The sequence below is a fragment of the Ranitomeya variabilis genome, chromosome 1 (genome assembly GCF_051348905.1).
Source record: "Ranitomeya variabilis isolate aRanVar5 chromosome 1, aRanVar5.hap1, whole genome shotgun sequence".
Lineage (NCBI taxonomy): Eukaryota > Metazoa > Chordata > Amphibia > Anura > Dendrobatidae > Ranitomeya > Ranitomeya variabilis.
In genome coordinates, this window is record NC_135232.1 from 827959120 (window position 1) to 827976628 (window position 17509).

The 17509-nt window shown below is 41.9% G+C and overlaps 1 protein-coding gene across 1 annotated transcript in view; it reads right to left on the minus strand.

Annotated features, from left to right (window-relative positions):
- The window catches only part of DNAH6 (dynein axonemal heavy chain 6), a 717942-nt gene that overhangs the window by 67660 nt on the left and 632773 nt on the right, over window positions 1–17509 (minus strand). Inside the window, exons 70-71 of the mRNA XM_077275462.1 lie at window positions 14367–14488; window positions 10766–10895 (exon numbers count right to left, since the gene is read on the minus strand). Of these exons, the coding sequence (XP_077131577.1) occupies window positions 10766–10895; window positions 14367–14488 (252 nt within the window). The remainder of the gene's footprint in view (window positions 1–10765; window positions 10896–14366; window positions 14489–17509) is intronic.

Genomic DNA, 17509 nt, shown 5'->3' on the forward strand with positions numbered 1-17509 from the left:
GTGACTCGTGTCACAGGTAGGGGTGGCTGTGTGTTCTCCCAAGGTTGTGCATGGAGATGGATGAAGTCCATAGGTGTGCATGGGAGTCACAGATTTCCGGTTCGGGTTTTCCATGTGGCTGAAGGCCACAGGTTTGTGTGTTAAAAACCCTGCAGTAAGGGGTATAGGTGTGTCAGGTGCAACGTCAATGTCAGTCTGGTGTCAGAGCAGAGTCGGAGCAGAGGCTTGCAGAGCGCTGGCTGAGTGCATGGAGGCACAGACCGGCAGAGCCAGCACGCAGGGCAGCTGAATAGCCTGGCACCCGCAGCGTACACAGCGATGTAAGTCGTCCATGGTACTGGTCTTGGATGTGGACAGCCCTGTGCCCGGAGATGGATGTCCTGTGCCTAAAAGAGTCGGATGTGGACAGTCCTGTGCCCAGAGGTGGATGTCCTGTGCCCGAAAGAGGACTGGCATGGGTAACGATTGCAAACAGGTGGATATGGTGCCATGCTGCTATCCGGAGGATATCCTGGGCTGTGTGAGTAAAGAGACTGTGATACAGCGATGTAGGACACCCACGGGAACTAGTCAGAGGAGGACTGGCGTGTGTAGTGTCTGCAACATGTGAAGCTGTGTTTGGAGACTTTAGTATGGCATGCGGTTGCCCAGAGAAACTGGACAAAGGGAAGTCCAGCCTGTTTAGGGACTGCAATCTAAAGCCGTATGATGTGTAGTGCTATGAAACGGGCACTAAGACGAGATGCAACTGTGTGTATTGAACTATGATGTTGTGTACTATAAAATGCTATGCACCTTTATGTGTGAAGTAACACATTAAAGAGACTTTTGTGCTTGAACTTTGTGGGTCACTGCCTTTTCACTGTGTACGGTGCTACCACAGCATCACAATATACACTCACTGGCCACTTTATTAGGTACACCTGTCCAACTTCTTGTTAACACTTAATTTCTAATCAGCCAATCACATGGCGGCAACTCAGTGCATTTAGGCATGTAGACATGGTCAAGACAATCTCCTGCAGTTCAAACCGAGCATCAGTATGGGGAAGAAAGGTGATTTGAGTGCCTTTGAACGTGGCATGGTTGTTGGTGCCAGAAGGGCTGGTCTGAGTATTTCAGAAACTGCTGATCTACTGGGATTTTCACGCACAACCATCTCTAGGGTTTACAGAGAATGGTCCGAAAAAGAAAAAAAATCCAGTGAGCGGCAGTTCTGTGGGCGGAAATGCCTTGTTGATGCCAGAGGTCAGAGGAGAATGGGCAGACTGGTTCGAGCTGATAGAAAGGCAACAGTGACTCAAATCGCCACCCGTTACAACCAAGGTAGGCCTAAGAGCATCTCTGAACGCACAGTGCGTCGAACTTTGAGGCAGATGGGCTACAGCAGCAGAAGACCACACCGGGTACCACTCCTTTCAGCTAAGAACAGGAAACTGAGGCTACAATTTGCACAAGCTCATCGAAATTGGACAGTAGAAGATTGGAAAAACGTTGCTTGGTCTGATGAGTCTTGATTTCTGCTGCGACATTCGGATGGTAGGGTCAGAATTTGGCGTAAACAACATGAAAGCATGGATCCATCCTGCCTTGTATGGAGCATCTTTGGGATGTGCAGCCGACAAATCTGCGGCAACTGTGTGATGCCATCATGTCAATATGGACCAAAATCTCTGAGGAATGCTTCCAGCACCTTGTTGAATCTATGCCACGAAGAATTGAGGCAGTTCTGAAGGCAAAAGGGGGTCCAACCCGTTACTAGCATGGTGTACCTAATAAAGTGGCCGGTGAGTGTATATACACAGTGGGGGAAATCAGTATGTGATTCCTTGCTGATTTTGTAAGTTTGCCCACTGAGAAGGACATGATCAGTCTACAATTTTAAGGGTAGGTTAATTTTAACATTGAAAGATAGAATATCAAAAATAAAATCCAGAAAATCACATTTGTACATATTATATAAATCTATTTGCATTTCGCAGTGAGAAATAAGTATTTGATCCCTCTGGCAAACAAGACTTAATGCAGTAAAAGACTGAAAGATGCGGCACTCACCCAATTGATGCTGTGTAATTCGTAATTTGGATGTTTAAAGCTTGTCTTCAATAAAATTCACGAATTACACAGCATCAATTGGGTGAGTGCTGCATCTTTCAGTCTTTTACTGCATTGTGGATCTTCGTTGTTGGTTTTTTCATGCAGAGCACCACATGCCCACAGCTGTCGTGAAACCTGCATGCTGGTTGTCCATTAATCAGCCCTATTCAATGGAGCTCGTATTTTGCTTGTGCCGTCCTATTATTTCTTCATGAATGTTGGTTAAACAAGACTTAATACTTGGTGGCAAAACCCTTGTTCGCAAGCACAGCAGTCAGACTTTTTTGTAGTTGATGATGAGGTTTGCGCACATGACAGGAGAAATTTTGATCCACTCCTCTTTGCAGATAATCTCTGAATCATTAACATTTTGAGGCTGTTGCTTGGCAACTCGGAGCTTCAACTCCCTCCATAAGTTTTCTATGGGATTAAGGTGTGGAGACTAGCTAGGCCACTCCATGACTTTAATGTGCTTCTTTTTGAGCCACTCCTTTTTTGCCTTGGCTGCATGTTTTGGGTCATTGTCTTGCTGGAAGAACCAGCCATGACCCATTTGTAATGTTCTGGCGGAGGGAAGGAGGTTGTCACTTAGGATTTTACGGTACATGGCTCCATCTATTCTCCCATTGATGCGGTGAATTAGTTCTATGCCCTTAGTAGAGAAACACCACCAAAACATAACGTTTCCACCTCCATGCTTGACAGTGGGGACAGTGTTCTTTGGGTCATAGGCAGCATTTCGGTTCCTCCAAACACAGCGAGTTGAGTTAATGCCAAAGACCTCAATTTTTGTCTTATCTGACCACAGCACCTTCTCCCAATCACTCACACAATCATCCACGAGTTCAGTCTTGCTGAAGCATCCCCAGATCATCACCGATCCTCCACCAAATTTCACAGTGGGTGCAAGACACAGGCTTGTACGCCTCTCCAGGTCTCCGTCTAACCATTAGATGACGAGGTGTTGGGCAAAGCTGAAAATTAGACTCATCAGAGAAGATTACCTTACTCCAGTCCTCTATGGTCCAATCCTTATAGTCTTTGGCAAACTTCAGCCTGGCTCTCCTTTGCTTCTCATTGATGAAAGGCTTTTTTCTAGCTTTACATGACTTGAGTCCTGCCTCTAGGAGCCTGTTACGAACTGTTCTTGCCATGCACTTCACCTCAGTTGCCATTTGCCATTCCTTTTGTAGGTCACTTGATGACATCCTGTGGTTGCTGAGTGACATTCGAATAAGATGACGGTCATCCCAGTCAGTGGAGAGTCATTTTTTTCCTCTGCCGGTCTGTAGCTTTGTCTTCTCCAATGTCTGCTGCTTGACCTTGTTGTAATGGTCTGCCATCTTAGAAATTTTAAGGATGAAGGCATCATTACGCTCACTGTGTCCCTCTGCTAGTAAAGCCAGAGTTGAGCCCTTCTTTTCCTCACTCAAGACTTTTCTTTTCAACTCCTTTTGCATGGTTAAAAGTTATTTTTTCATTCCTATTACTATTGGGATATTACTAGCACTTGTCTTGCCATCCAGCCTGTCCTATTACACGAGGATTGTGAACACCACAGGACAGCAGTGTTTTTAAGACTTTGCTTCATTAAATAAGATTTGGTTCAGGTGATCACCTAATCAGAAGCACATTAATGAGGTGTACACTGGTCGGAATTCCACTGACACTGGAATGGAATGGCTGCTAGATATGTAGAGAAGCTGATTTTAGTAAAACTGTGCAGTAGTCTCTCATTTTTTGCAAGAGCTGTATATATACAGTATATATATATATATATATATATATATATATATATATATATATATATATATATATATATACACATACACACTACATGAGCAATTCTAGCTGACTAGCCACAGACCGGGGGGCAGAGGGGGCACCCACGGCTCCACGCTCCGAGGGGCCCACCTGGAGCTACGCTACCCTTAACTCTATAGGCATGCACAGTGCGTTGATACAGATAAACTCTGCGGATACACAGCTAAGCTGTGCGGAAACACAATCTCTCTGCACTACCGCTCTTGGCCATAGCAGGATAATGCAGTAACTGAGGTGCCAGTGCACACAGAGGATGTCAGAGTCATAGGGCAGCGAAGTCATCGCCCTTCGTCAGGACTCTGATGTACTGTGTGATCACTGGTGCCACGGCCATTGGAGCATCCAAAAAGAGATGATTATATCCTCTCCCCTGTGTGAGGCTGGAAGTGACATGGTGAATACCCAGCACCCATCCCACCGTGAAATAGCAGATAGAAAAGGGATTCTACTGTTGCCCATAGTGTTAGCCTTGTCAAGTGAGCTTGTGCACTTGTGTCCCTATGACAACACTTCCTGTTCACTTTCTTATCATATGGGATCTGAATATTCTACTTCTTTTGGGAAGATATTGGATACATTCATTTTTTTCTGGTCTTCTATAATTTAGATAAGTAGGACTCAATGTTGGGCAAAGCATTAATATGTTTGGACTTCACACAAATTGGAGATGAGACGGAAGCAATGAAATTAAAATGTATTCTGGAAGCCTGAGTCAGTACAGACAGGGAAGATCAGGGGGTCAGCATTGCTGAGAACAGTGCACAGCTCCTGGAAACACCATGTTACCTGCTGTGGGAAACACTTGGAGTATACAGGGCGACTGTGTTAGGACTCTGGCGTACTGTATGTGTGAGGCCGACTCGGTCACTGCATCATCCTGCAGTGGATTAGAGAAGTAGCACAGGTACATCAACACGTTGGTCTTACCTCGTGGACTCGTTAAGCTCCTGCATTAAGCGAGTATACAATGTTTTTTATTTTACTTAAAACTTTTGCTGTGGGGGCATCATACAGTGTGGGGGACCCTCTTACAGTGAGGAAGGAAGGCGGCTCCCATACATTGTGGGGGCTACTGTGGGAGGCCATCAAACTGTAGGGGCTATAATACAGTATGGGGGATAAATTGGGGGCCATCATGTAGTGAGGGGATTATTGTGGGGGCCCTCATATAGTATGGGAGCTAATGTGTGGACCCTTATATAGTTTGAGGGCTACTGTGAGGGGCATTATACTGTGTTTTCGGTGAGCAGGGAGCACATCATAATTTGTATATAGTAGGTGTGTGCCCCTAATACTGTGTATAGAGGAACTGTGAGCCTATCATATCATACTGTGTATAGGAGAGCAGTAAAGACATCATACTATGTATAGGGTAGCTGTGTGCCCATTATACTGTGCATAGGAAGCTGTGGGCCCATAATACTGTATATGGGGGAGCTGTTCATGGGGGGAGTCGGAGGATATTAAATATTTAGTGGACACTTAAGAACCATTACTGTTATAGGGCCATTTATAGTATTGAAACCGTCAAAGTTGAACATGGGCCATTATTACTTTCTAGGGGCAAAATGTGGGCTCTTTTCTAGGGCACATGCACATGGCATTAATATTTTCTAGAGGAAAATTTTACCATACAGAAGGCACAAAGGAGCATTGAGGCATTATACTTTGTAAGGAGCGCAGAGGTGGATATTACTATGTGGGGCAGTACAGGATAGTTTGTGGATTAAGTTTGTGCTGCCACAATAATACAGATTCAAATGTAATGAAAAGCTCTGGTGGTTTATTCAACGCGTTTCAAGGTCTATCTGACCTCATCAGGAAAATACCACAAAGACATCTGTCCTGCACAACGTGTCTGAGAAGGTCGCGTGGGCGGCTCGTGGATCTGCAGCAGCCGATACGCACATGCTTTTTGCCTTACACCATCAGATGAGCAGCTCCCTGTTAAAAAACTGCACTTAATCTGAGGATAAGACCCTATATGCACTTTTTGTCTCCCTAATCTACTATGTGGGGCAGTAAGAGGAGCACTGTTTTGTGTCATACATCATGTAGAGTGAAAGGGACACATACGGCAATAGCGTCTCAGTATTAGGGTATCAGCAGGATAAGGAGTTTGTCAGGTTGAGAATAGATGGGGATCGTGCTGGAAATGTGAGAAGTCAAATGTGTCTTTGTTGTAATCTCTGCATGAGTTGTCGCTGGAAAAGTCATCATGCCAGCCTGGAAAAGACAGGAAACGTGGATGACTCCATAAGAAAGAACATCAGCTGTAAGACACTATCCTAACTGTAATGTAATCTCTTATATGTTCTGTAGAACTGGAATCTACCACTATAGCGCTATATGGTTATCATATATTGGTAATATCGGTGTTGGCCTTTGTATAGAAATTTATTTTCAGTCATGTCGCGGACATCTGCTGAGGTTTCACTATACCGACTATTAGGGTTCACAACGGTAGTTGTAATCAGAGTTATCTAGTTAGGGGCCCATTCTGATGTGTCCTCCTGAAGCTGAACCCCTAGCTACACTTCTGCACAGACCTTCTGTGGAAGTAGGCTTGTGCAAAATCCTTCTGTCTCTTCATGTAACCCAAGACAGACTCAAGGATGTTGCGATCAAGGCTCTGTATAGGTCTATAATCACTTCCAGTGCTCCTTGTTCTTCTTTACAATGAAAATAGTTTTATGGCATTGGCTGTTTTCTTGGGGGTTATTTCCCAACAGCAGAATAAATGTAGAGCCAATCAGAAGCCTCGATAATGGTATTGCATGATTGATAATTATCTGAGCCACCATTAATCTTGACCAAACCCTCAACTCCGAAAGGTAAAACTTTTTGGCCACATGTCTTCTATAAAGACTACTTTTAGCCAAACTTATTGGAGCAGTAGCTGAGTGTAGCTGGTCCCGCTGTTTTTTTTTGCCAGTTATGAGCTGATGGCACTGCTGAACATCTTCCAGTTTAGAAGGGAAGTAAGCATGATTTGTCTTTCATCTGCTTCAATGGCCAACCAGCATGTCTACAGTCCTCAACACTGCCCATTTCTTGGTGTCCTCAATGTTGGAAAATACAGGGATACTCTCATCCATCATGCAGTAACATCAGGGAGGCATCTAATTGGCTCCAAATTCATTCTGCAGCAGGACAACGACACCAAGCATACAACCAATGTAATTTTTAGTTATCTTCAATGTAAAGAAGAACAAGGAGTTCTGGAAGTGATAATATGGTCCCCACAGAGCCCTAACACCAACAACATCAAGTCTGTCAGATTACATGGAGCGACAGACAAATTTGCAAGAGCCCACATCCAGAGAAATTCTTTGGTTAGTTCTCCAAGATATCTGGAACAACCTTTCTGCCGAGTTTCTTCACAAACTGCCTCTAGCATTCTGGCCCCACTCCAATCCATCCTACACTCTGCTGCCCAATTAATCTACCTGTCTCCCCGCTACTCCCCAGCCTCTCCCCTATGCCAAGCCCTCACTGGCTTCCTATCGTCCAGAGACTCCAGTTCAAAACCCTTACTATGACATACAAAGCTGTTGTGAATTTGGATTCTGGGCTCCCCCGGTGGCTACTGGTGGAATTGAACTGGTGTCTTCATCTTCTCTGTTCACCTGTTCCCATCAAGATGTGGGAGTCGCTATATAACCTTGCTGCTCTGTTAGTTGCTTGCCGGTCAACAATGTTATCAGAAGCCTCTCTGTGCTTGTTCCTGCTCCTAGACAACTACTAGATAAGTTGGACTCTTGTCCATGTTTGTTTTTGCATTTTTGTTCCAGTTCACAGCTGTAGTTTCGTTACTGTGTCTGGAAAGCTCTTGTGAACAGGAATTGCCACTCTGGTGTTATGAGTTAATGCCAGAGTTTTAAAGTAATTTCTGGATGGTGTTTTGATAGGGTTTTCAGCTGACCATGAAAGTGTCCTTTCTGTCTTCTGCTATGTAGTAAGTGGACCTCAAATTTGCTAAACCTATTTTCATACTACGTTTGTTATTTCATCTTAATTCACCGCCAATACATGTGGGGGGCCTCTGTCTCCTTTCGGGGTATTTCTCTAGAGGTGAGCTAGGACTAATATTTTCCTCTGCTAGCATTATTTAGTCCTCCGGCTGGTGCTGGGCATCTAGAATCAACGTAGGCATGCTACCCGGCCACTGCTAGTTGTGCGTTAGGTTTAGTTCATGGTCAGCTCAGTTCCCATCTTCCAAGAGCTAGTTCCTTTATATGCTGATGCTATGATCTCTTGCCATTGAGATCATGACACAAAGCCATCCACAACCAGTCACCTCCATACATCTGTGACTTGGTCTCCCAGTACTTACCTGTCACGGGGATACTGGGTAGACTACAACTGATTACCCCGGCCCCTGCAATATCCCTCATGCTAGGGAAGCCCTGTCTGTCCCTCTCCCAGAGTTTACACTGATGGTGTGCATGTCTGGGCCGCCAGCGTCTCCCTGAATCCTGCTTCAGAACTAAGCTGAAACCTCCACCCACCACCCAGTGATAAGACCTCACACCAAACCCCTACAGAAAGCACAGACAGGGAAAACTAAAAACGCAACACGCCGCATACACACAGGAAAACACTATAATGTGCACAGGGCAAAACAAGACACAAATATAGGAAGGAGAAATATGACAAAGGATAATACACCACCAGATACAATATTTCCTCTCCAAGTACACCACTCCGAACCGAGATCACCAGGCACAAGACACAAGCTATAATCGGCGACGCCCAAAGCCCAGCAAAACTATTTAAAGGCAGTGGGCGTGACTCAGCCTTCAACCCAAGTACCAGCGAGATTAACCCCGGATAATCTGGATCAAATCTAACCGGCACCACTGAGCATATAGTGGACGAATGAGGAATTATCGCTGTCTGTCAGATGCCCTAGTGTGAACAGCGTCCGAAATGACATTACCTACACGCAACCTTCGATCCTCACAAGATCTCCTTCTCTACTCCCCTCTTATCTCTTCTTCCCCCAACCGCATCCAAGACTTCTCCCGTGCTTCCCCCATACTCTGGAACTCTCTACCTCAACACATCAGACACTCACCTACCATAGAAACCTTCAAAAAGAACCCGAAGACTCACCTCTTCTGACAAGCCTACAGCCTGCAGTGATCCTCAGCCTACTGAACTGCCGCACAACCAGCTCTACCCTCTCCTAGTGTATCCTCCCACATCCCCTGCAGACTGTGAGCCCTCGCAGGCAGGGTCCTCCCTCCTTCTGTACCTTTTAGTGCCTTGTTTTTTGCTCATGTTTGTTGTATTTGCCTATGCTTGCCCCTTTTCACATGTAAAGCGCCATGGAATAAATGGAGCTATAAAAATGTATAATAATAATAATAATAATAATAATAATAATAAAGTGTACTTGGAAGAATTGTTTTTTTGAAGGCTAAAGGTGGTCATGCCAAATATTGATTTGATTTAAATTTCTCCTCTCGTTCACTTTGGCTTTTGTTAACTGATAAAACTATTAACACTTCTATTTTTTAAAGCATTCTACTTTGCACCATTTTTTCAACACCTACCTAAAAGTATTGCATATGGTACTAGATAGATACATAGATGCTGCCATATTATGCTGCTATTTGTCTTTTCTAGATAGATAGATAGATAGATAGATAGATAGATAGATAGATAGATAGATAGATAGATAGATAGATAGATAGATAGATAGAGATATTGGATCTCTTGCAGCAAACATTTGGAGCATTATAATACATAATATAATATACTGTATACAGGTATATACAATTATTGTAAATTGCTCTGGTCAAATTAAAATGATTCAATAGTCAAAAGAGTGTACCTTTAAAGAGAGTGTCGGTTCATGAATCCAATATCAAGTTCAGTAATTAGAACACGTTAATGGAATTTACAGAAAATTGACCATACCTTTTGAATGCTAAGTAATATTAAGCAGGAATATGAACTAGTACAAATAATGTGTTGACCCTGCTTTATGTAATTTTGTTAGAAACATGAATATAAGGACATAAGCATCTCAGAGCGATATTCTGCCAGAAAAATGCCAAATGTTTTGTTCCTGGATGGTTCAACAAGCACGGTGACTTGATTGAGAGATGATATTGTGAACATAATGAACATCTGCCATGTAATATATATTATTATCACCACAACAGTTTTCAAAATAATAGAATTCATACCTATTATTACATTAAATGGGTTCTTCAGGAACATAGTAAGATATCTTCTTTCACGAAATGAAATGACAGCCCATCCTAGACATGTCAGGAGGGACCACAGTCTGAAGAAACTAAGAAACACAGCTCCTGAGATCTGTGACTCAACTGACAAAGGAACTGTATTGTAAATACATATACTTTAGTCAGAGAAGGGCGACATGAGAAGAAATAAATCTCACTGACTGCTCAGGTGGACTAAGGCTTAACAAAATATCCGTTGTGCTCAGTCACCAGAGGAAAAGATTTATTTGTCATGTGTGAGTTGCGATCGGTATTTCTTCAGACTGCAGTCTGTTCTGACAAGTGACAAAGCCAGGCAGTCATGTGGATTATATTACGACGGTCATTATGACACAGTTTTTGGAGAACACCTTTTGGAGTTTACAGTTAATACAGTTTTGGAGAACACATAAAGTATGTGTTGTACCTATTACAGTTTGAAAGACTAGGTAAATGGCAGGCTTCCTTTCTTTAATTCATTCTACATTTTTTATGATGATCCAATTATCCAGAATATAATCTGGCACCTATCAGGTCCCACTGATGTTGGATTCAAATAATATCAGTATGAATATATTGCGTTGAAGATATCATCCAAATATTACCTGGTAACTTTGACAGGATTGAAGCAGCGAGTTCACTAACAATTTCATCATTACTTTTTCCTGCTCCTTGTGATGTAGATCTTGGTTGTACATCCAATATTGTATTAATTAGAGTACTGGTTTCCTTGCGCTATAGAAAGATGGATATATAGGTAATCAAGAGGATTTCTATTTTTTATCTAGAAAATATTGTCCCTCCTCATTCTAAATATTAAAACATAACATTTAGTATACTGAAGGTTCAAGCACTACAAATCAGTTTTTAGAAACAATAACGTAACTACCATTTCTTTAACAAAAATGAGGCCATAGTGCAGAGTGTGTTTTATTACTGCTTCCACTGGAGTTGAGAAGGTAAGTAATAGACAGATGCTGCTAATAAAATACCCTTGTTCATCAGCAAGTGTGACTATAAAAACAGAAGTTTGGGCAATTTTCTGGTCTGGAGCATTTAGGTGCATATTAACACAATGCCAAGGAGGAAACCAGTTGGGTGCAGGTGCGGCATTTCTCATGTGTGAGTGTGAACACATTCTTAACAAAAAGCCTCTTCTTTTCATAAAGAACACGGCAGCCAGGATAAACTTTGCAAAGTTATATCTAAACAAACCACCAGTGTTTCGACAGATAAGATCAAAATGAAGATTTGATGCCTCTTTCCCAGGGCTGGTTTTAGACAAAGTGTGGTCCAGGGCAAAAATTAAAAGTGGGGCCCCAAATGCTAACATATTGCACCATTACACAAACATTTGAGGTGCATTTTAACAAGCTGATTTCAGAATGTTAAATGAGTAGTAATTGAATATATTCAAAGAATTATAAAGTGAAAAGCTTGGGCGGAAATGGGTCTTCCAAATGGACAATAACCAGAAGCATACTGTCAAAATCATATCAAAGTCAATGTTTTTGAGTGGCCATCACAAAGCCCTCATCTTAATGCTATTGAAAATGTATGGGCAAAGCTGAAAACGCAGGTGCGAGCAAGGCGACCTACAAACCAGATCAGTTACACCAGTTTTGTCAGGAGTAGTGTTGAGCATTCCGATACCGCAAGTATCGGGTATCGGCCGATATTTGCTGTATCGGAATTCCGATACCGAGTTCCGATATTTTTGTGATATCGGAAATCGGAATCGGAAGTTCCCAGTGTATGGTTCCCAGGGTCTGGAGGAGAGGAGACTCTCCTTCAGGCCCTGGGATCCATATTCATGTAAAAAATAAAGAATTAAAATAAAAAATATGGATATACTCACCCCTCCGGAGGCCCCTGGACCTTACCGATGTAACCGGCAGCCTCCGTCCCTAAGAATGAGGAGTTTAGGACCTGCGATGACGTCGCGGCTTGTGATTGGTCGCATGAGCGGTCACATGAGCGGTCACGCGACCAATCACAAGCCGCGACATCATCGAAGGTCCTAAACTCCTCATTCTTAGGAACGGAGGCTGCCGGTTACATCGGTAAGGTCCAGGGGCCGCCGGAGGGGTGAGTATATCCATATTTTTTATTTTAATTCTTTATTTTTTACATGAATATGGATCCCAGGGCCTGAAGGAGAGTTTCCTCTCCTCCAGACCCTGGGAACCATCCAGGATAGCTTCCGACACTTGTGTCCCATTGACTTGTATTGGTCGGCCGATACTATCCGATACCGATACTTTCAAGTATCGGAAGGTATCGCTCAACACTAGTCAGGAGGAATGGGCCCAAATTCCGACCAACTATTGTGAGAAGCTTTTGGAAGAATATCCAAACATTTGACCCAAGTCATTCAGTTTAAGGACAATGGTACCAAATACTAATGAAATGTGTGTAAACTTTTGACTTTGCAGTAAGTAATAAAAATGCCTTAAAACATTCCAAATTAAGGGTCCTCAGTGGTTGATACCTTTTAATCAACCATCGCCATACAATAGGAGAAAAAAGAATGGATCTACCTGTGGCAATACATTTTTGTCTCCCCAATCATAACATTATGGACATGAATTACTTGTATTAAAAGGTAACTTCAATTCTCACAGAGACAAAAGAGTTTGGGAATATAAGCTGATGATAATCTTTGACAGTCTTTTGGCAGGAATGAATGTGTCGCATCGATTTATGTCTTTTCACATCAACTAAGGAACTTAGGAATTTTCCCCTCAGACCATGTGAGGTCATCACAACAGAACCTGAACCCAATCAGAGGACAATTAAACACTCCTTATCAAAAAACTGGTCCAATATTTATGGACATAACTGTTTATCACTCATGGTAATTCTGCTTCATGTCACCTGTCTTATCTATGGCATTTTTCTGTGCTGTGTTGTGCATAAATATGTGATTCTCCAGAATTTCTTTTAGTCTATGTCTGATGAAGAGACCTGAGTAGTCTCGAAAGCTTGCAATTTGTTACCATCTTTTCAGTTAGCCATTAAAAGGTATCAACCACTGAGGACTCTCAATTCTAAATATTTTTCTATCTACTGGCTAACATGGTGCCAAGATATATATCTTTCCTGTATTAAAACACTCCCTCTCTCTCTCATTATTCTGGCATTTGTCAAATACTAATAATTATAGTAGTCCTAATTGACCTAAAACGGGAAAGGTTTATTCTGATTTCATATCAGATATTGAGAAAAACATGCATATGTGTCTTTATATATAGTGTATGTAAACTTTTGGTTTCAACTGTAACATACATACATCAGTATGTGCATTATAAGCCAACTACCAGGAGGTATTAAAAACAAAGCAGCTTTGTTTAAGACATGACATACCAACAAGAGACAAAAAACTTAGCGTCCAGAAACAAATGATAAAATGATAAATGCATGCAAAATGCAAATAACTTTATTTACTTAATAGGTGCAGAAATGGTAATGAAAATCTACAACATCAAAAACACACCAAAGCTCGTCATAGGACCATATCATAAGGGTATTTGCACACTAAGGTGTTTTGTTGAGTTTTGGGGAGGACGTTATTAGGCTACGTTCACATTTGCGTTGTGCACCGCAGCGTCGGCGCCGCAGCGCACAACGCAAACAAATATGCAGCAAAACGCATGCACAACGCTGCGTTTTGCGCCGCATGCGTCCTTTTTTTGATTGATTTTGGACGCAGCAAAAATGCAACTTGCTGCGTCCTCTGCGCCCGGACGTGTGCGCCGCAGTGACGCATGTGGCGCAAAACGCAAGTGCGACGCATGTCCATGCGCCCCCATGTTAAATATAGGGGCGCATGACGCATGCGGCGACGCTGCGGCGCCCGACGCTGCGGCGCAGACCGCAAATGTGAACGTAGACTTAAGGAGTTTTGAGTTTTTGAGGACACTTTGGATAGTCTCCGCCCAGTTGCTACTTCAAAAACTGTTAAAAAAAACCCCTCAGTGTGAACATATCCTTAGAGCTGCCAGAGTAACAGTTGTGATTTCTATTGCCGTTTTTTTTTCTTCCATGAGGAATAATATTACTGGCAGATTGACATACAATAGCAGCTACTGCCTATTATTTGTGTTTAACAGAGTATTATGATTAAATCATTATTTTCCTTTGAGCGATAGCGGAATCCATGCTTCCCACAATTAAATTAGAGCAAGTACCCATAAGCACACAAACCTGGAAAGCTAAATTGGCATTTTCATGCATTCCAAAAATTTCTGGATCATCAGTTAAGGGCAGATTTTCTATGTAGTCCTTGTAATACTGCAGACTGTCAGCATCTGGGCTGAAATATATACCTAAAGAGTGTATAAAACACAGCTCATTAGTTTGTCAGCTCAATGTTTTAAGTATGAATAAGCATATGAGTAAGAAACCAAGGCTGTCGAATAGTCTATGTGCTTTGAAATTAAATGTGCCAAAGCTTGAGGAAGAAAGATTTACTAGAATGCACATACCAATTAGATATAATATTATCTACCTTACAAGCATTTCAAGAAGTATATGGCTTTTTTACATTACAAACATTTCAATTTCCTCCATATTGCCTAGGACAGTGAAGGATAGTAATGGTATTATTCTGGTCATTCACCAATGCCTGCGTTGCATTACCAAATGTCATACGGTACCGCTCAACTGTACCACTACAAATTTAATGTGGTTACTTGACCAATATAAATAATGCATTTAAGGAATGAGGCATTTCATTGTACTCAGGAAGGCATTTTAGTCACGTGCACCACAGACGTCATTTGGAGTTTGTAACCCTTTCAGGTACTTAATAATTTAATGTATAACGTGTGTTACTACCACAAAAGCTAATTTTGCCTAAAGAAGTTATTTAAGATTTAACAAGGTGAAATCTTCTTTTAAAAGATTGTTACAAAAAAACAATTTATCCCCTATCCCCAGTGTAGTGCATAATTTGATGATCGCTGGGGGTCTGATCACTAGGAATCACAGCTTTGAAACCTAAAGAATGGGGCTCTGCAGCCCCATCTTGAACGCACATGCCCAGCCTCCGCTCCATTCATCATCGCTGGAACTACTAAAAACAATGCTCAACTATTTCCAACAGTCCCACAGACAATGAATGGAGCAGGAGCAGAAGCCAAGTATTCACACCTTCGTTCCATTCGAGACCAAGGTACTCGTTTTGGGGGTTCCAAAACTCTGGCCTTGGGATCACTGGATCTCCCAGAGGTTCGACAAATTGTTTCCAAGGCACCAGAGTAGTAATTTCATCCCTTTATTCATCCAAAATGCATCATCAAAGCAACGTTTTGACAACGTCAAGCATAAGCAAAATGGCAGATTAAAAGGGTTTGACCCCTAGTAATCAACAAGTTAGGTCCTATCCTATGGATAAGGGATAACTTGTTTAGGGGACTGAGCCTTTAAAACAATGACAACAGCACGGCTTGGTAATAATCTGTAATGAAGGTATGCCTATATTCCACTATAATCTGCTAATTCTTACAGATCTGTCAAATTATTAAGGAGCCCACAAGTGTTGATAAATTGCTTGCTCAGCTGACAGCTCCTACATACACATGCAAACTCGGTCTAGCTGATGCATTTTAATGAGGAGAGTACTGAGAGAACTCTAGCGTTGCCCATACACACAGCGCTGCCTTTTTTATTTCTTCTTCCATAGTTTGCGGCCTGACACGCATGTGTATGCTTGATAAAGGTCTTTACTGACTGAAACATCATGTATGATACACAATATCTATAATGACCAATGTAAAAAAAGTCTCATTTTTTTCACTATACTCACCTCAGAGTGCTGGATTCTTCTTAGAGCCTCTATATTACGGATTGGGATCCTATCCGGGCACCTGATCCTTACTGGAAGCGCCATAGTTCCTCTCTGAGGCTATCAGACAGCGGAAAATCATGCAGCCACAGGGACTCAAGCACGTCCAAGATACTCGGATAACACCCGAGCATGGTCAGATAAGACATTCATCGAGCACGTTCGCTCATCACTATTATTTACTAGTCATTGCATGGGAATGTTGCTTATAAACACAAAAGTCTGACTGGGATCGCTCCTGATACTAGTCAGCTTCAGTTCTAATTTACTGACAGATACTAATCTACCATTTTTGCATTCTCTATGTCTCCTAGGTGGGTGATCTAATTTCTACGGCTACCACATGGCATGTCACCTACATTTTTTGACATTTCCAATTACACTTGCTAACATTATTCTTAAGATTTTTTCAAAACTATCGTAACAATAATTGTTCAGAATAAGTACTGAAACGGGCAACATTGCACAAAAACTATAATTATCAATGTTAAAACTGATTGTAGTTCTGGCCACTTATATACTGTATTTCCATCACGTATGCTGTTTTATTACTTGGCAGCATATCTCCAATATTGGCACTGTCAGCTTTAGAAAATGTTGCAGTAAATAAATTTTGAAAGGACCAATCAGAATAAGACTGAAAAACAATTGTTATAGGGAATTTGTCAGTAGGAGCAACCCTTCCAGGTCATTTACAAGGGAATGTAGGTGATAGGAAGCTGTATAAAATTATACCTTCATGTCTGCATTCTGGTGTCTTATTCCAGAGAAATCAACATACCGTACTATGATCTATGGGCATGAGTCTTTGCCTCCAGGGATCATTATAAATTAAGGGGAAATTACCATTGTGATGTGTAATGGATGTTCCCTGCTCTACTGATCTCATTACAGAGCTGTAAGTCACTAACAGCCGCATTTAAATAGAGCGATCACCGATGGATGTGGGCGCAGGCTTCCATTGTCCCTCACAAGGCAATCATGGCGGAATGATGGATTGTCATGTTAATCAATGGATGTTGTAGCTTTAAAGTTTGAGTATTATTGATAAGTCAGCATATGGGAAAAGTAAGGACAGCCAATGTTTTTGTCTCTCAAAGATGTTGATCATGGCCTTAAATAAAATAAGAATGCCTTTCATTTCTCCATATTAATGTTGATACACGGCACCCAAAAAGGCTCAATTTAAATAATTATTTGACAAGTTTGTACCTTTCGGGTATCTATTGGATTTAATTTGTATGTACAGTAGCTATACTTGCAGTATTGTCCAGCCCTTTCCCCCTTTTGGATAAAAGTTCTGGTGGCCTTGTCTATCACGCTATGCCATCATTAAGACCAACAGTAAAGTGGAAAATTTTTGTATTCTATGTCTGTTCATACCAAAAGAGCAGAAGTTTTTTTTTACTGATTTCGAAGTCCTGGAGTACCTCACTTATGCTACAGATACTTGTACCCGAATGAGCCAGTCCTACTTAACCTCATGCATTGCTGAATCTGT